Source organism: Hemitrygon akajei, chromosome 4 (genome assembly GCF_048418815.1).
Source record: "Hemitrygon akajei chromosome 4, sHemAka1.3, whole genome shotgun sequence".
In the NCBI taxonomy this organism is placed as follows: domain Eukaryota; kingdom Metazoa; phylum Chordata; class Chondrichthyes; order Myliobatiformes; family Dasyatidae; genus Hemitrygon; species Hemitrygon akajei.
This window is the reverse complement of record NC_133127.1, coordinates 16,626,283-16,646,852: the sequence shown is the minus strand read 5'-3', so window position 1 is coordinate 16,646,852 and position 20,570 is coordinate 16,626,283. Positions and strand designations below refer to the sequence as shown.

Below are 20,570 nucleotides of genomic sequence, written 5' to 3'. Positions count from 1 at the left end.
TGCGAGGAGTATTGTGGGGAAAGATGACGACCTGAGGGTATGGATTGACACGTGGAATTATGACATTGTAGCCATTGGTGAAATTTGGCTACAGGAGGGGCAGGACTGGCAGCTTAATGTTCCAGGGTTCTGATGTTTCAGACGTGATAGAGGCAAAGGAATGATGGGTGGCTGGAGAGTGGGGGGTTGGCATTGCTAGTCAGGGAAAATGTTTCAGCAGTGCTCAGACAGGACAGATTAGAGGGCTTGTCTACTGAGGTGGAGCTGAGAAACAGGAAAGGTATGACCACATTAATGGGGTTGTATTATAGACCATCCAATAGTCAGCGAGAATTAGAGGAACAAATCTGCAGAGATAGCAGATAACTGCAAGAAACAAAGTTGTGATAGTAGGGGATTTTAATTTTCTACACATTGATTGGGACTCCCAAATTGTTAAAGGTCTTGACCGGTTAGAGTTTATAAAATGTGTTCAGGAAAGTTTTCTAAATCAATATACAGAGGTACCAACTAGAAAGGATGCAACATTAGTTCTCCTATTAGGAAACGAGTTAGGGCAGGTGACAGAAGTGTGTGTAGGGGAACACTTTGGTTCCAGTGATCATAATACCATTAATTTTAACTTGATCACGGATAAAGATAGATCTGGTCCTCGGGTTGAGGTACTAAACTGGAAAAAGGCCAACTTTGAAGAAATGAGAAAGGATCTAAAAAGCGTGGATTAGGACAGGTTGTTCTCTGGCAAGGACGTTGTTGGTAAGTGGGAGGCCTTCAAAGGAGAAATTTTGAGAGTGCAGAGTTTGTATGTTCCTGTCAGGATTAAAGGCAATAAGAATAAGAAACCTTGGTTCTCGAGGGATTCTGACAAAGGAGAGATGTATGACATTTATAGGAAATAGGGAGCAAATAAGGTGCTTGAGGAGTATAAAAAGTTCAAGGAAATACTTAAGAAATCAGGAGGGCTAAAAGGGGACATGAGATAGCTTTGGCAGTCAAGGTGAAGGATAATCCTAAGAGCTTCTACAGATATATTAAGAGCAAAAGGATAGTAAGGCCTAAAATTGAACCTCTTGAAGATCAGAGTGGTCAGTATGGAACCAAAAGAAATAGGGGAGATCTTACATGGGTATTTTGCATCTGTATTTACTAAGGAAACTGGCATGGAGTCAATGGAAATAAGGCAAACAAGTAGTGAGGTCATGGAACCTATACAGATTGAAGAGGAGGAGGTGCTTGCTATGTTGAGGCAAATCAGAGTAGAAAAATCCCCAGGACCTGACAGGATATTCCCTTGGACCCTGAAGGAAACTAGTGTTGAAATTGCAGGGGCCCTGGCAGATATATTTAAAATGTCCGTATCTATAGGTGAGGTGCCGGAGGATTGGAGGATAGCTCATGTAGTTCCGTTGTTTAAAAAAGACTCTAAAAGTAATCCGGGAAATTAAAGTCAGTAGTAGGTAAATTATTTGAAGGAGTACTAAGAGATAGGATCTACAAGTATTTAGAAAGACAGGGACTTATTAGGGAGAGTCAACATGGCTTTGTGCGTGGTAGGTCATGTTTCACACATCTATTAGAGTTTTTTGAGGAGGTTACAAGGAAAGTAGATGAAGGGAAGGCAGTGGATGTTGTCTACATGGACTTCAGTAAGGCCTTTGACAAGGTCCTGCATGGGAGGTTAGTTAGGAAGATTCAGTTGCTAGGTATACATGGTGAGGTAGTAAATTGGATTAGACATTGGCTTAATGGGAGAAGCCAGAGAGTGGTAGTGGAGGATTGCTTCTCTGAGTGGAGGCCTGTGACTAGTGGTGTGGCCCAGGGATCAGTGCTGGGTCCATTGTTATTTGTCATCTATATCAATGATCTGGATGATAATGTGGTAAATTGGATCAGCAAATTTGCTAATGATATAAATATTGGAGGTGTAGTGGACAGTGAGGAAGGTTTTCAATGCTTGCAAAGGGATTTGGACCAGTTGGAGGAATGGGCTGAAAAATGGCAGATGGAGTTTAATACAGACAAGTGTGAGGTATTGCACATTGGAAGGAAAAACCAAGGTAGAACATACAAGGTAAATGGTAGGACACTGATGAGGCCAAATTTGGAGTATTGTGTGCAGTTTTGATCACTGGATTACAGGAAGGTTATTAATAAGGTTGAAAGAGTGCAGAGGTTTACAAGGATGTTGCCGGGACTTGAGAAACTGTTAGAGAAAGGTTGAATAGGTTAGGACTTTATTCCCTGGAGCGTAGAAGAATGAGGGGAGATTTGATAGAGGTGTATAAAATTATGATGGGTATAGATAGAGTGAATGCAAACAGGCTTTTCCCACTGAGGCCAGGGGACAAAAAAAAATCAGAGGACATGGGTTAAGGGTGAAGGGGGAAAAGTTTAAAGGGAACATTAGGGGGAGCTTCTTCACACAGAGAGTAGTGGGAGTGTGGAATGAGCTGCCAGTTGAAGTGGTGAATGCAGGCTCACTTCTAACATTTAAGAAAAACTTGGACAGGTATATGGATGAGAGGGGTATGGAGGGATATGGGCCAGGTGCAGGTCAGTGGGACTAGGCAGAAAAATGGTTCGGCACAGCCAAGAAGGGCCAAAAGGCCTGTTTCTGTGCTGTAATGTTCTATGGTTCTATGGGTGAGGTTTCCGTGTACTTGGAAGCACATGATAAAATAGGCCGCTTTACATCAGTGACACAGCAATAGAAACTGCGAACAGTTTCAAACTTCTGGGAATGCACATCTTGTACAACCTCACATGATCCCAGAAAGCACTCTACACACTCAAGAAAGCTCACCAATGCCTCTGCTTTCTGAGGAGGCAGAAGAGCGCTGGACTATGTACCTCTACTCCCATCATTCTACAGATGCGCAGTATACAGCATCCTAGCAAGCTGTGTCACTGCATGGTATGGAAAGTAAACTGCGGCGGACAGGAAGGCTTTTAAAATCTGTAGCCAAAACTGCCAAGCACCTCACCAGCACCAGCCTATCCACCATCAAGAGCTTATCTACAGAAAAGTACTAGAAAAGAGCCAGTAAGATTATGAAGGATCCCACCCATCCTGCTCATGGACTGTTTGTCCCACTCCCATCAGCGAGGAGACTACATCACATCAGGATCATCAGACTCAAAAACAGATACTTTCCCCAAGGAGTGAGACTAGTCAGTACTTCCACCCCTCCACACCCCCAACCACCTCTACTTCATTATTTCCTGTCAGTTGCCTTATGTATAGGCACTCCTGTATCCAGCATCATTTTATGGATATACAATCAATGTATATAAGCTTTCCTATGTATTTATACTTATTGTGCTTTTTAAAATTATTATTGTGTTCTTTATCTCATTGTGTTCATTTTTTCATGCTCAGAACCAGAGTAACAATTATTTTGTCTCCTTTACCCTTGTGTACTGGAAATTACTTCAGTCTTGAGTAAGATCAGTCAGATGACAATAAACTTGAACTTGACTGTTACAGTCCAAGACTATGTCACTGTTGAAGCACATGAGCACAATTCAACAACTAAGAGACAAATCCATTTACAGTAATGAGATGCCACAGTAAAGACATTAGTTGTGGCCATGTGATATTCTAGTATGCATTCTTTTCAAAGAAAAATACAACAAAAAGGGCTTTATTTCATTTTGTAATCATTAAAATTGACATTACCGCCACCACTGAAAGGTATTATTTAATTTTACATGTCTACATGACATTCTTGAAAGTACAATAACTTTACAATAGACTAAAGTTTACAGCAAAATTCTTCCTTGATTCAAAGGAAATATCCATGAGTACTTATAGGACCTGTATTCTCGATAGAAAGAGAATAAACCAAAATAAATACAGCAGCAATGCCTAATATTTTCAGTTAGTTCCAAATTCATTCATAGCACAGCAGAAACCACCTTCTGTGCAATTGGCACATGTAGAAAATAAATTACATAAAGGACAGTCCCAAAATTGTGTGAAGAGAACCATGATGCCCTTTCAAGTAAATTATATAAAGCTTTCACCTGGAAACATTGTTGGAGTTTTACTCCGAGTTACTCCTAACATTTCCTTAGATTTCAATGCATGGGCCCGGCTGTTGACTGCTAAGTCACTGCTTGCTAATTACCAAGTTTCACCATACATTTATATGCCACTCCCCCATCAAATCCACAGTGATATGCTGATGACCTTGCACAGGAGACATATTAATTTGTTTTCTACTTCACTCCGGCATTAGGATGCTACATTGAAGTTGTATTGGTGAGGCCTAATTTCTCAGGGCTAACAACCCTGACTGGTAAAAACAATCGTTACAGAAACAGCAAAGAAGAATACTTATACACCTGTGTGTGATAGTATTCCAAAGTCTCCATGCAGGACGTTCATGACCGACAGTAGTGAAAATCAAGAGGACATGATGAAGGAAGACCTGAACACTGCAAGAGATGAAGGACCTTCATGCTGCCCTAAAAGCTAGCAGTGTAACAGGCAGTAAGAGGCCTACTTTTGAGTATTGTGTGCAGTTCTGATTATCTATCTAAAGGAAAGATGTCAATAAGATTGAAAGAATACAGTGGAAATTTGCAAAGATAAGGACTTCAGGACCTGAATGACAGAGAACCATCGACAAGGAAATCTGCAGATGCTGGAAATTCAAGCACAACACACAAAATGCTGGTGGAACACAGCAGGCCTGGCAGCATCTATAAGCTTCATCAGGACTGACGAAGGGTCTCAGCCCGAAACGTCGACAGTGCTTCTCCTTATAGATGCTGCCTGGCCTGCTGTGTTCCACCAGCATTTTGTGTATGGTGACAGAGAAGCGTCGTTGGGAGAGTAGGAGAATGAGGGGAGATTGCATGGAGATATATAGAATTATGAATGGTATAGATAGGGTAAATACAAGTAGGCTTTTTCCACTGTGGTTGGGTGAGATGAGAACTAGAGGTCATGGGTTAAGGGTAAAAGCTAAAATATTTTAGGTGAACTTGAGGGGGAACTTCTTTACTCAGAGTGTGCTGAGAGTGTGGAATTGGTGGATGTGGGTTTGATTTCAACATTAAGTGAAGTTTGGGTAAGTATTTGGATGGGGGGCTGGTAGGGAGGGCTATGGTGCAGGTGGAGGTCAATGGGACTAGGCAGAATAAATAATAGTTTGACATGGTGGATGGGGTGAAGAGCCTGTTTCTCTGACGTAGTGCTCTGTTACTCTTTTCAGACCATTAACTTTTCTCCATCCACAAGGCATGAGAGTTTTAAAACCAGAGGATGATTTGGCAATCGAGAGAATAATGTCCATGCATTTAAAGGATCCTGTAATGAGCAAGAACAATTCATCATGTGGATGTAAATTATGCTGCAAGCTGGCTAAAACATGAAGCTCAATACAAATGTCTATTTTGCAATCTGCTCTCTGCTGATCTACTCGTTAATATACCAATTTGCATTTTTAACCACAGTTACAAAGAGTTATCTGGAATAAATGATCATTCTTTGCAAAGGAAATTATAAAGTTACTTTAATTTGATTCCTTTTCTTGATGGCCAAAGTTCTTTTGCCAAGACATAAAGCAGCACATTCTGCCTTAATGTTAAAATGAAAGCCAATCTTGAAACATATGCCTAATGTTATAATTATCTAAATCACTTCTGACTAGAAATTGTTATCACCATTTACAACCCTATCTCCACTGGCTTCAATAGATGAGGAGCAATTCAGATGTTCAGAGCTGAAGTCTGCCTCGGGTCATCTCCTTTCGTCCAGAGCAGGAGACCTGCCAGTTTCACTAAGTCCTGAGCTTGGCTTTGTGTATCAGCTGCCTTGACACTGGGTCTGAAAGAGACTGCTCTACAACTTTTTCCAGCAGCAGTTCAAGAGGACTAGAATGTAAAGGTGAGGATGTAATGCTGAGGCAGTGTTGGTCAGAATCCACTTGGAGTATTGAGTGCAGTTTTGGGCCTCATATCTAATGAAGAATGTCCTGGTGATAGAGAGGACCCAGAGATTTATGAGAATAGTCCCAGGAATGAAAGGGTTAACACAGAAGTGTTTGATGGCTCTGCGCCTGTACTCATTGGAATTTAGAAGAATTGGGGGGGGGGGGGGGGAAGAATCTAGTTGCATCTTATTGAAAGGCTTAGATAGAGTGGATGTGCAGAGGATTTTCCCCAGTAGTGGGGAAGTCAAGGATCAGAGGGCATAGTCTCAAAAAGGAAGGGCATCCTATGAGAACAGAGATGTAGAAGAATTCTTTTAACCACAGGGTGGCAAATCTGTGGAATTCATTGCCATAGATGGCTGTGTAGGTCAAATCATTTGGTATACTTAAAGCATAAGATACTAGGTTCTTTATTAGTTAGGGTGTCAAATGTTAGGGAAGAGACAGGAGAATAGGGTTGAGGGGGTAATAAATTAGCCATGATGGAATGGTGAAGCAGAATTGATGGGCCAAATGTCCTAATTTGGTCCCCATGTCTTATGACTTACAAATTAGGCTGCAGATTAATTGAGGAGCTTCTCCTGACCCCACTCCTCAAGATGAAATAATTGAGAACTGGTGTTCAAACACTAAAAAAAAGTCCTATTCAGAGCTGCCTCAATTGGACTTTGTTAAAATATTGATTTTAAAGCTATCATTAACAGTGGATAGACTACAGTGCTGACATTTGTGGCTGAGAAACATTGGCTCAACATACCGATTTATTTTAAAATCATATTATACAACAATTCACATTTATTCATATCTTGTGATAATAAAAGTTTGGCTGTAATCATTACTAAAAGGTGCAGATGTGACTTTGCAAAAGGTAATTTTATACTTCTTGCTCTGATTCTCCCTGAAGCCTAAATTGTGTCAAGTTCTTCAGATGATACTCTAACACCCAACTAATGGGAGCTCAGATGATGCTGTTTAATTCAGGAGTTGGTAACTCACTCAACACCTCATTAACATTCCTCATTACAGCCTGGTGCAGAGTAACCAAGCATGAGAACTCAACATGATCATTCCCCTCCTGTTTAAAGAAATTGCAAGCAGTTAACCCAATATAGTGCACAGAATCTAGTCTTATCAGCAAAACTGTGCATTTAATTTCCAAGGAAGACAGGGTTGGTCACTTTGCTATAAGGTTACAAACTGTGGTCTGCTTTTTAGCAACAGCCCAGAATGTACAAGTTTCAAAGTCCCAGTGAAGGCTTCTGACAGGAAAATAAAAGACTATTGTAGGGGTTTAGTTCTGAAATTTAGAGCTGTAAGGTAATATCGCAGCTCTATTGGAAAGCTGTATTCTGTTCTGGTCACCTTATTGTATGGAAGCTTTGGAGAGTGTGCAGAGGAGATTTACCAGGATGCTGTCTGGACTAGAAGGCATGTCTTGTGGTGAGATAGGATGAGTGAGATAGGGTTTTTCCCCTTTGGAGCAAAGAAGGATAAGAGGTATGCATGATAGGAAAAGCATAGATTGAGTAAACAGTCAAAGACTTTTTCCCAGGATGAAAATGCCTAATAAAGAGGGGGTATTATTTTAAAGTGATTAGAGGAATGTATGGGGGGGGGGGGGAGATGTCAAACATAGGTTTTCATTTACACAGAGTGGTGGGTACATGGAATGCACTGCCAGGGGTGGTCGTAGAGGCAGATACATAGGGACATTTAAGAAACTCTTAGATAGGCAAATATATGAAAGAAAAACAGAGGGGTTAGATTGATCTTAGAGAAGGTTAAAAGGTCACACATCATGGGCTGAAGGGCTTATAGTGTGCTGTAATGTTCTATGTTCTTCGAGATAAATAGTACAATTACGGCACTGTTCAAAGCAAAGGTTCCGCAGATCAACTATTAAAAGCATCTAAAGAATATACTCTATGGGTGTCAAGGTGCTCTGATAATTCATTCACATCCTCAGAATGGAACACTCCCTCTGGCTATTTCCCTCCAAGTAAACTGTGTTGGGTGAGCATGAAGAGAATAATTCAGTAAGGCAGTAGTCTACTGTCCTCTTGAATAATCATGACTGTCAGTGCAAGTATGCATCACACTGAAGCAAATTACTAACTGGTGGAGGATCTCAGCAGTTCAGGCAGCATCTGTGGAGGGAAATGGACAGCTAACATTTCTGCAATCTAGATTGAAGAGTCGTAACCCGAAGCGTTGACAGTCCACATCCCTCCACAGATGCTGCCTGACCTACAGAGATATTCCAGCAGATTGGTTTTCTGATTCAGGTTCAAGCACTTGCAGTGCCTTCTGTCACCTTGTACTTGGATTTAAGAGGAACAGATTGAGTGGACAGAGACAACAAGGGGACATAATTTTACAGTGATTAGAGGAAAGTACAGTGAGGATGTCAGAGGTAAGCTCTTGAAACAGTGATTGGTGAGCGCATGGAACGAAAGTGGAGGTAGAGGCAAATATATTCGGGGTATTTAGGAAACTCAGATAGACATATGGATCATAGAAAAGTGGAGGACTATGTAGGAGGGAAGGGTTAGATTGATCTCAAAGTAGGTTTAAAGGTCAGTACAACATTATGGGCTGATAGGCCTGTACTGTGCTGTGATGCTCTACAGTATGTTCTATGTTCTACTTTCAGAAGCTAACAACTTAAACCCTGTCACAAACATGCTTGCAAGTTGGCCGCTCTACCGCTTCAGTCAGTTCTGTAATATTCCCAAAGGAAATGTGCTGTTCAGATTGTGATATAAAAACTGAGATAACCACCAAACTATTTACAAAGACTAAAGGAGAGAGTCACAAATCCAGCTGTAATTCCTAATAACTATACAATCAATTTAGTGTCCAACGTCTTCAAAAGTCAAATAGTGCATCGGACTCTTGTATTGCTACACTACCTCTGTCCAGTTATGCTTGTCTCATGTGCAAAGTGCAAGGGACATTTTTATTTGTACTGATTTACAGGTACCCATACAGACACAGATGAACACACACACACACAAAATAGAAACAAAGACAAACAGAAACACATCCGCACACGATCTCCCCCATGGTAAAGGTGAGGTTTCAAGGCCAGCAGTACTGTTTACTTATCAAAAAATAGTAAAATAGCCATTGAAGCTTTAAGCGTTATACACCAGAGGGAGGCCATTTGGTACAACAAACTTCTTCATCAGGCGTTTTATCTAATCATTGTACACAGTTCATTTCAAGCAACCAGCAGGTTTTTTTCTTTTTAAGAGCATTTATGCTGAGATCAGCAGATTAAAAAAAATCATAAGCCTCTCACTTTAATTCTTAAGGACAGGAAAAGAATGGAGGGTTATGGGCTGAGTGTAGGTCGGTGGGACTAGGTGAGAGTAAGTGTTCGGCACGGACTAGAAGGGCCGAGATGGCCTGTTTCTGTGCTGTAATTGTTATATGGTTACATTTTAAGGAAATTGGGTTTTGTGTTCTAAGGGAGGCAAAGAAGAGTGTATTCTTCCACACTGCCTAGGCAGAACTAAGGTAAAAATCCTACTGATAAAATAACTAAAACTTGCCTCAGCAGCAATCTCAGTAGCAGGATACCCCGCATATCTATGAGGAATTTCAGTATTTCCTGGGCAGTACTGACACAATTACATTAAAAAAAAACTCATTTCCATGCTACACGCCACTAATGAAAATAGATTACGGTTGCCCCATTCATTTCATGAGGGATCTTTACACGGACTTCGCAGTGAGCTCCAGTAAGGCAGTGTACCTAACCTCAGGTTTCTAGCTGGAATAGGCAAAAGATAGGTCAGGGGGAATCCTTTCAACTGAAAATGACTCACGGTTCTTTTGAACTAAAATATCTTCTGACTATCTGACTAGAATCTCAAAATCAAACAGCATTGGACAAAGTCATTCAGCCCAAATTATCTGTCCTTTGAAAGTGCTAACCAATTAGTTCTATTCTCCAACTCTTACCCCAGAGTATTCATTCCAGTCTTTATTAATCTCCCTTCAAAAAGTTAGTTATTACTAACCTTAATCCCTTTACTTGGGAGAGCAAAATAAAAATTCTCTTTATTGGTTGATTTTTAATAAGGAAGCAAGATGGTGAGGGAAGAATTCCTATGCTGGTTCCATGTAGTGTGTATGTTGAGTTGATGGTCAGCTGTCTTTAGCAACTGGTCGCATGGGGGGGGTGGGGGCAGAGGGTATTATCTTTCTTTCCATTCACTGAAGGAGGCAGAGTTCCTCATTTTCGACTGCTTCAAAGTTTTCTTCTTCCTTCACAGCTTCCTCTGCCTCTTGGTCAGGTAGTGGTTCAGTCCTGTTCACCTTCTCCCGAAGTTCCATGAGCAGGTCACGGCTCTCGCTGGCTGGCAGGTTGCTCAGGTAGTACTGTGGTGCAAACTCAATCAGCCTACAGGAAGGAAATAGAGAAAATAAAACTCGACATAGGTAGGGGCATCAGAAATTCCCAGATAGGTGCAACGTATGTTCCACACATAAAAATCTCAAACCAATCTTGGATGTCGAGGCTTTAGAGAGGGCGCAGAAGTGCTGCTGCTGGGATTAGAGAGAGTCTGAGGCTGGACAAATTTGGGTTGTTGTCTCTGGAGTGTCGGAGGCTGAAGGGAGATCTGATAGAGATTTATGAGATTGAGAGGCATAAAGTAGACAGATAACATTTTTCTTCCCCCCCCCCAGGGTTAAAATGTCTAATACCAGAGGACATGCATTTAAGGTAAGAGAGGGTAATTTCAACGTTACTATGAGGCAAGTTTTGTTGTTATACATGGGGAGTGGTAGATGCCTGGAATGCACTGCATAGGGTGATGGCAGAAGCAGAAATATTAGATACCTCAACAGACGTTTAGATAGGCACATGAATGTGAGGAAGATGGAAGAATATGAACATTGTGTAAACAGAGGGGATTATTTAGGTAGCCCATTTGATTATTAATTTAATTGGATCGGCACAAAATTGTGGGCCAAAGGGCCTGTTGCTGTTCTATGTATATCAGTTGACCTATTCATTTGGTATTTCAGCAAATCCTGGCTAGAACTTGATAAATTAAAGAAAAAAATACTTCATTATTGGGAGTAAGAGACTTCTTAGACTTTTTCCATCAAACTCTAATGGAATAATAAGATACGGGTTAGATCATTGACCTTGCAGCTCCTAGAGTAAATTTAGACACAAAATTTAAATTTAAGTAATTGTACATAGAATATAGAATAGTCACCATCCTCACCATCATGTGTTATATCATATGATGTGGGCAATAATGGTCTAAGGACCATGGTTGTTCTTGGCAAATTTTCTGACAGAAGTGGTTTGCCATTGCCTTCTTCTGGGCAGTGTCTTTACAAGATGGGTGACCCCAGCCATTATCAATACTCTTCAGAGATTGTCTGCCAGGCATCAGTGGCCGCATAACCAGGACTTGTGATATGCACTAGCTGCTCTTATAACCATCCACTGCCTGTTCCCATGGCTTCATGTGATCCTGATCAGGGGAAAGGGGGGCTAAGCAGGTGCTATACCTTGCCTAAGGGTGGCCATACACCTCTTTTGGTAGGGACATATCTTCACCCCACTACGCACATCAAACGGTATGCAGCTGAAGGATCAGGATCCAAGACAGTTAAAAAGAGACAACAAAACTACCTTGAGAAGAAGGAGGACATTTCTCGAGCCAAAGTCACGATAAGGAAGTACTCGCTGTAAACATCAGTTAAAGTAATTAACTGAATACAGCAGTTAATCTAAGAGGCTCTCAGATAAGCACATGAATGTGCAAGAAATGGAAGCATATGGCATAGAGATTAATTTAGTTGGGCATTTAATTAACAAATTAATTAGTTCAGCATACAATATTGTGTGCTGAAGGGCTGTATTATCCCATGTTCGTGCTCTAATATTAAGCTAATTACTTAGGTCTGAAAATTGTGTGCTCTATAAACGAAACATCACTCAAGTAGCATTGACAAATGATCAAGATCCTAAACAGCTAAAAATGGACAAGGAAATTATCTTGAGGTTAAATAGAATGAAAGAAGAAATGGATCTTGGGCAGACAGGAAAGAGTTAACAGTCACCATGAGGAAGCGGATGCAGATATCTTCCTAGTGGTTCAAGTATTACAAAAACGCAAATCATATTATTTGAGCAACATCTTAATAATCTACGGAAGAAACACAGATTCTCTGTACGATTACAAAGCAGGGAAAGAGCAGCTAACACACACTCAGAATGGGGAAGACCCTGTCTGACCCAGTCAATTAACAGTTTTCAGGAAGTGATACCCCAGTGAATTTTGGAAAACCCAATGATGTGGCATACCTACAACTGCAAAATCCCTTTATATAAATTTCACATACAAAAAAAAACTTCCAGAAGCTTAGGGCTGTGGGTTGAAGGTGAACATTAGCAGCAATTGCGAAAAGGTATGACTTTAATATATGATGCAAAAGTGAAAAACTAGTGAACGTCCAAAAAGTCGAGGGAGTTATGTGCACAGATCTAAATGTATAGCAGAATAATCAATAAAATTATTCATGACTTTACAGAAAACACGAAAGGAGGTAATTCAGTGCAAGTTCTATACACAATCCTGATAATCCCAATCTTCTGCACTCTTGCTTTTGAGTACTTTCATGTACTTATGCAGTTACCTTACAAAAGCCACAACAAATCTGCTTCACTAACCCCAAACTACCCAATCCCCAGCAGTATATTCTCTACAGTCTAATCTTAAGCTGCAAAACAAGATTGCTCTGCCACCTTTGATTCTTTTGCCAGTCTTTCTATGTTCTGTTCTCTCTACAGTACTGTGCAAGAGTCCCGTGTGTGTGTGTGTGTGTGTGTGTGTGTGTATACACACACCCCTCCCCCCCCCCCAAGACTTTGCACAGTGCTGTCTTTGTTAACATAGAGAGGAAAGCATGTTTCTAAATCTGGCGGGAGCAAAATAATGGCGAGGGTGGGCTGCCACAGGTGGAGTGTGGTGAAAGAGAGGGGAGGGGCATGGCCTTCTCCACCTTCTCCGTCTTGATGAGGCCACACTCAGGTTGGAGGAACAACTCCTTATATTCTGTCTGGTAGCCTCCAACCTGATGGCATGAACATCAATTTCTCGAACTTTTGATAATGCCTCCCCACACCCCGTCTTCTTCACCATTCCCCATCCCCTTTTCCCTCTCTCACCCTATCTCCTTACCTGCCCATCGCCCCCCCCCCCCCCCGGAGCCTCTCCCCCATTTTCTTTCTTCCACAGCCTTCTGCCCTCTTCTATCACACTCATTCTTCTGCAGCCTTGTATCTTTTTCATGAATCAACTTCACCGCTCTTTATTTCATCCCTCCCCCTTCGGGTTTCACCTATCACCCGATGGTTCTCTTTCCCCTCCCCCCACCTTTTAAACCCACTCCTCAGCTTTCTTTCTCCAGTCCTGCCGCAGGATCTCAGCCTGAAACGTCAACTGTACTCTTTTCCATAGATGCTGAGTTCATCCAGCATTTTGTGTGGGTTGCTCAGATTTCCAGCATCTGCAGATTTTCTCTTGTTTGTGCTTTAATTTATTATTTTTAACATCTACAGTTTTTTTGTTCTTCTAATATTGTCCTGTCTCATTCTTTCTGCTGAAAGGAATGAAAACTTATCTCCTATGAATCCACCCAGTCCACCAACCTGTCTGTTTCTTTTCTGGTTTCAAAGCACATTTATTATCAAAGTACACAAGTCTGAGATCCATTCTCCCGCAGGCAGTCACAAAACAAACACCATTCAAAGAAATGCATCAACGTCCAACCCGCGGAAAAAGAAAAAATTGCGCAAATGGCAAAAGTGAGCGAACATCATGTAGAATATGAAACATCAAACCAGGAGTATTCAGTTTAGTCACAAGCAAGAGAAAATCTGCAGATGCTAGAAATCCCAGCAACACCAAATGCTAGAGGAACTCAGCAGACCAGGCAGCATCTATGGAGAAAATATACGTAGTCTATATTCTCCAGCATTTTGCATGTATTCAGTTTAGTGTAATGTTTTCAGTTTTTTTGTAGTTCATGTTATCATTGTTGTTAGTGAGATTGCTAATGCTGTTCTTATTTCTATTGTTATGGTATTATTATTACAGCTTTTTAAAAGTGACTTTGTTCTCACTGTCATTTTACATTTGATTTTATTGGTGTTATTATTCCTATTCTGTCAGTACTGTATTCTTAAGTTCTCTAGATAAAACAAGTGGTTGAAGTTAAGCTGTAACTTTTCAAATCTCTAGTTAAGTCAGCTTCCTTAAGGTTGCCTAGCTGGCTGGTGATAAGCTGCCATTACTCATGAAATGTTCCCAATGGCATGCGACTCAAATATTGTCTTTCCCTGGTAGTGTATGAGGTTGCAGGATGACCTAATAGAGATTTATAAGATCATGAGAGGCTTAGATAAGGTGAATAGTCAGTCTTTTTTTCCAGGGTACGCAAGGCTAAAACTATAGGGCAAAGGTTTAAGGTGAGATGGGAAAGATTTAAAAGGAAATTCATAAATCAAAATACTGAGTATAGGAGTTGCGGTGCTATGTTGAAATTCTACAAGACGTTGGTGAGACCTAATTGGAGTATTGTGTGCAGTTCTAGCCACCTACCTCGGGAAAGATACCAATAAGCTTGAGAGAGTGCAGAGAAAATTTACAAGGATGCTACTGGTGTCAGCATGCTTCCGGCACCAACTTCGCACACCCACAGCTCACCAACTTTAACCCTAACCCATATGCCTTTGGAATGTAGGAAGAAACCAGAGCACCTGAAGGAAGCTCATGGAGTCATGGGGAGAAGGAACAAACAGTGGTGAGAATCGAACCCCAATTGTTGATCGTTGGTGCTGTAAAACCATTTGCCATTTCATTAACATTCATCTTTGACCATCGTTGTCCCTGTAACTAAGAAAACCAAGGTAGCATGCCTGAACGATTGACACCCTGTCACACTCACCTCAATTATAAACAAATACTTTGAAAGGCTGGTTAAAGTCTACATCTGCAGTATTCTACCACCTACACTGGGCCCTCTACAATTTCCCTACCGAAAGAACTGGTCTACCAATGACACCATAACCACAGCTCTAGACACCTTCCTCACTTACCTGGGATGCTTAAGTTCGAATGCTGTTCTTGGACTACAGTTCAGCATTCACCACCATAAATCCCTCCAGAATCGACAAGAAGCTCAAAGACCTCGGCTTGCACCCTACCTTGTGCAGCTGGACCCTGAACTTCCTATCAGTTCGCTAAGGATGTAAGGTGGTAAGGATGGGCTCCCTCATCTTTGTCCCTCTGAGCCTCAACACAGGTGCCCCCCACAGGGTTGTGTCCCAAGTCCCCTCCTCTACTTCTTTACACTCATGACTGTGCTGCCACACACAGCTCCAATCTGCTGATCAAATTTGCAGATGACGTGGCATTGATTGGCCTTATTGGCGGTTACGAGACAGCCTACAGAGGAGAGGTTAACACGTTGACATAATGGTGCCAAGTTAACAACCTCTCCTTCAATGTCCAAAACACAAAAGAGCTGACCGTGGATTACAGCAGGAACAAAAACAGGTGCGCCCCAATCAACAGCCTCCAAATCCTTGAGACCTTCTAAATGGGCACCATTGAGAGCATCCTGACTGGCTGTATCATGGCCTGGTACGAGAACTGCACCAAGCCTGAACACTGGGCACCACAGAGGGCAGTACAGACAGCCCAGCGGACCTGTGGATGTGAACTCTCCTCCACTGAGGACATTTATAGAAGCAGGTGCATAAAAGAGGACTGGAAGATCATCAGGGACATGATCACCCCAGCCATAAACTGTTTCAGCTGCTTCCATCTGGTAAACTCTACTGCAGCATTAAATCCAGGAAACAACAGGCTATGGGACAGCTTCTTTCCACAACCTATTAGACTTATAAATTCACATACCTGTTCATTGCAACAGAGTCATAATGCAAAGATTTTTACTCCCTCACGCTGTGGGAAGGATGTAAGATTTAAATTTATCTAAATTCTTACTCTGGTTAAGTATTAAATGTTCTCCTAACTTCATGTAATTCCAGGATCTGACAAAAAAGATGCTTCTTGACGACGTTCTCCTTAACCCATGTTAATATTTGTGGTTTTGAGTTATTTTACTTTGCTTATTTAAAAAAACTCAAGATTTTGTGACATAAAATCATGCTTTGAGAATAGATTCAGTAGTTTGCTGAGAACATCAAGTATTCGCAGTGTTTCCTAACCCCTGCTCGCTTCCCCATGAGCATACAGTGCCGAATAAACCCATTTTGCAATAGTCCTTACATCTCAGGCTGAATCTCAGAGACAACGCTGATGCAGTTGTCTAGGAAGATGGTAAATTCATGATACAGGACCCAGGAGGGAGGTCGTGGCTGAGGTTTTCTGGTGAGATAACACGACATAGGATGAAGGTGAGCCACGTGCTTGTGATTCAGCATCAAGTAATTTCCAGACCCATCGACATCTCTGGCTACCTGGAAGCAGGATTTTTTTTAAAAAGGTGTGGTAATAGGAGGAAGGTTGTAGAGAGAAGAGGAAAAAGTAGTGTTATTAATCCAATAAAACAAATCAAGACCCTAAAATTTCCACAACTATGTACATAGTCACCATACATTAAGGATGCAATCACAGGATTATCCTATACCTTGCTATCAAAATGATGTTTTCTGTCCAGCTCTAGTTCAAGCTTATGTTACATATATACTGTACATAACACCAAAACACTACGAACAATCCATTTCTTTGCAGCAGCACAGTGCACAAACATGAAGTTAATTCTCTGAATTCCACATCAACAAAAAGCTTCAGCCGGTATAGGCAATCTTGATGGCTTTCATAACCAAACCCAGAGACAGGGCACTAACTGAAAATAGCTTCAATTTTGTTTTGGAGGATTTGGCCAAAGTACTTCACTCACTGATAATGGCCAGCTTTGGGAACATTTCAAAGATTTTCACTCTGATTGTAAAAACTACTGTTCAATCTGGTGTTCCACTCTCCTCCCACTATTTTACGACGTACTGGTCGATAGGTTAATTGGTCATTATAAATTGTACCCTGATTATTAGAGAATAAAATTGAGGGTTGCTGGGCAGTGCTGCTTGAAGACCAAGAGGGCCTATTCCGCACTGTATCTCTATCAATCAATCAATGAATAAATAAATAGTTACAAATGAATTTGACTATTACAATATTTCTAGAGATGCCAAGAGATCTGTTCCCTTGGCTGAAGGACCTCAAAACAGGGAGCATATCCTCAAAGTAATTGAAAGGCCTAGAAAAAGAGGACATGCAGAGCATGCTTCCAACAGTGGGAGAGTCTAGGACTAGAGGGCACAGCCTCGGAGTACAAGGAACAGAGACAAGCAGGAATTTCTTTATCTGGATGATAGAGAATCGGTGGATTTCATTGCCACAGGTAGCTTGCAGGCCAGCTCATGGTATATTTCAAGCAGAGGTTGATAGGTTCTTGATTAGTAAGGGCATCAAAGATTTCAAGGGGAAAGCAAGAGGATGGAGTTGAGAAAGATAATTCAGTAAATTAACCATGATGAAATGGTGGAACAGATTTTTATGGGCCAAATTGTCTAATTTTGCTCTGATGACTTATGGCAATGGGTCAGTTAACTATATCCAAGAGGTACACTTCAACTAAATCTCAGAGGATATTATAGAGGTAGTTATTTCTCTGTTTAACCTGATATTGACCCTAATGAACTGTGCAGCATCTGTGGGAGTAAGTGAATTTTCAATGTTTTTGCTCAAAATACTGCAAAAGGACTAAGAAACAAGACGGCCAGTTTAGAGAGCAGAAGGGAAGTGGTGAGATAGGGGTCTGAGGTTGATTGGTGGACTGAGGAGGGGTGTAAGATGGCAGGCAGGTTGTGCCCCGTAGAGAAGAGGAGCAAGGTGGATGTAGGTGGAGGCAGACAAAGAGGGATAAAAATATTTGAAGAGGTAGATGGAGTAAAGAGAAGGAAGGGGAATGTGAAGACTAGAGACAGATGCTGGAAGAGATAAGCAGGAACACAAAGGGCTACCACTGCTGGAGTCTGATAAGTAAAGGAGGAACTCTAGTAAAGTGTCTTGGCCTGAAACGTTGACTGTTTATTCCCCCCCACAGATGCTGCCTGACCCACTAAACTCTTCTAGCATTTTGTGGGTGTTACTCAAGATTTCTCATGTGCATGTGTATGCAGTGTTTGTGTGTAGGGGGCGAGTAGTGGGCGTGTAAAAAATGGACAGAAAAAGGAGGGGAAGCGGACAAAAATAGGAGGGCTGGAGATGAGGTAGAGTGGGAGAGTGGGACAAACAACTACCAAAGAAACAAATTACCTAAAATTAGGAAACTCAAATGTTCATGTCATTGTGGATTACCCTAGTGGAATTTAAGACCTTATTCAAAGTACTGTGACATAGTTATTAGAATAGCCCTTCACAGCACCAATGAACCAGGTTCAATTCCTGTCATTACCTATAAGGAGTTCATATGTTCTGCCCATGACTGCACGAGTTTCCTCCCACTTTCCAAAAGACATACCAATTGGGAGGTTAATTGGTCACTGTAAATTGTCCCATGGTTAAGATAGGGTTAAGTTGGGGGTTGCTGGGTGGTGCGGCTTGAAGAGTTGTAAGGGCCTATTCCACACTATATCACAATAAATAAATATAAGCAACACACCCAAAATGCTGGTGGGACGCAGCAGGCCAGGCATCATCTACAGGGAGAAGTACTGTCGACGTTTCGGGCCGAGACCCTTCGTCAGGTTATAATATAATATAATATAATACATATAATATAAGTTATGGCATGCAATTTTGTTGTACACAGCTAATTAAATATTTTCTGTTAACATTTGGTATGTGGTTCACAGATATCAGCTAATCAACTTTGCTTCCTTTCAGATATCTAGGATCCACAGTTTTTAAAGAATCAAAATGATGTACACTCAGCAGAATACAAGATCATAACCCAGATAATAGACTAGCGATCATTTGCAAACCAGAAAGGTGCTCACACAAATACGAATGGGTACTAATGGACATTATAGGAGGAATTAAGTGCACCATGGTCACGCACCTTGAGGAAGTAACCTGAGATCAGAGCTCTTTTGATGTTGAGCACATTTTCATCCATTCCAAAATTTGGTGGGGAAATTGGCAGCTCAATTCTCTGCATCAGCTCCAAAAGCTCATATCGAATTATATCGGCCAACTTCAGAGCAGAGTAACTCAGATAATTCTTCAGGCACCACGTTTCATCTTCATTATCTGCAAGGAGATTTCACAGAGACAATATGAAGGCACTATCCTCTCATGGTAGACAAATTGAAATGCACCACGTGTAATACAGGCTATAGGAGATATGGGATATCAATTTCTTTTACTTAGACATACAGCACAGTAACAGGCCCTTCTGGTCTAACAAGCCATGTAACCAATTAACCTACTAACCCACAAGTCACTATGTTTCTGGCACCATCATAGCAAGCCCAAAACTTACTAGCCCTCACCTACGCGTCTGGGGTGTTGAAAGAAACCAGAGCACCCAGTGGAAACCCACGTGGTCACGGCTAGGACATACAAACCCCTTACAGACAACAATGGAATTGAACCAGATCACTGATACTGTAATAGCATTACACTATCCTCTACACTGGCACAGTGCTGTAAAGAGTTTAAATTAGAGAAAGTTGTTGTATCATTGCACCTTTGATCTACAGATATTTTGGGTGTAATTGGGTATATTTAAAGTGGAGGTTGAGAGGTTCACCACCTTCTTCCTGGTGACCACACCTGCAGCAAGTGTTGGCTGCTCGAGGAACTCAGGCTCAAATTTGATGACCTAGAATCAGAGCTTCAAACTCTGCGGCACATCAGGGAGGGGTACAGCTACCTGGATTCTCTGTTTCAAGAGGGAGTCACACCCATTACATTAGCGGCCTCGAATTCTGTCTGTGGTCAGGGACTGTGAGTGAGGTGGGTAGTGGGATCCAAGAGACAGTGCTGGAGGAACCTCAGCCCTTGAGCTTGTCCAACAGGCCTGAGATTCTTGCCTCCTGTGTGGATGAGAGTGGGGGCTGTAGGAAGGATGGGCAACTTAACTGTGGCACAGTAGTTCAGGGTACCATTCGTGGGGGGTGGGAAGAGAAAAAACGTAGTGGTAATTGGGGATAGTATATTCAGGGGAATAGACAAAGTTCTCTGTTGCGAGGATCGAGCGTTCTGAAGGCTGTGTTGCCTGCCTGCTGCCCGGGTTCAGGACATCTTATCTCATCTGCAGAGTAATCTGCAGCAGGAAGGGAAAAATCTGGTTGTTGTAGCCCATGTGGTTACCAATGACATGGGTAGAAGAGGAAAGAGGTTCAGCTGAGGGAATTTGAGCAGCTAGGGACTAAATTAAAAAGCAGAACCAAGAAGGCAGAGATCTCCGGATTACTACCTGAGCCACCTGCAAATTGGCATAGGGTCAAGATGATTCGAGAGTTAAATGCATGGCTCAAGGATTGGTGTGGGAGAAGTGGGTTTGAATTCATAGGAAATTGGCACCAGTACTGGGGAAGAAGGGAGCTATACCAAT

General features: G+C 41.7%; 1 protein-coding gene and 1 long non-coding RNA gene across 2 annotated transcripts in view; both read right to left on the bottom strand.

Moving 5' to 3' along the window:
- Positions 1–3,628: 3,628 nt before the first annotated feature.
- On the bottom strand, positions 3,629–9,801 carry LOC140726142 (uncharacterized). Its single transcript, XR_012098583.1, has 2 exons — positions 8,190–9,801; positions 3,629–8,089 (listed from the first exon to the last, which is right to left on the bottom strand). It is a non-coding gene; the product is annotated as an uncharacterized lncRNA (long non-coding RNA).
- An 11-nt stretch (positions 9,802–9,812) lies between these two features.
- Positions 9,813–20,570, bottom strand: part of LOC140726141 (putative pre-mRNA-splicing factor ATP-dependent RNA helicase DHX32) — a 142,758-nt gene continuing 132,000 nt past the window's right edge. The window contains exons 10-12 of the mRNA XM_073042115.1: positions 19,071–19,261; positions 16,274–16,464; positions 9,813–10,353 (exon numbers count right to left, since the gene is read on the bottom strand). Coding sequence (XP_072898216.1) covers positions 10,164–10,353; positions 16,274–16,464; positions 19,071–19,261 — 572 coding nt within the window. The 3' untranslated portion in view covers positions 9,813–10,163. The remainder of the gene's footprint in view (positions 10,354–16,273; positions 16,465–19,070; positions 19,262–20,570) is intronic.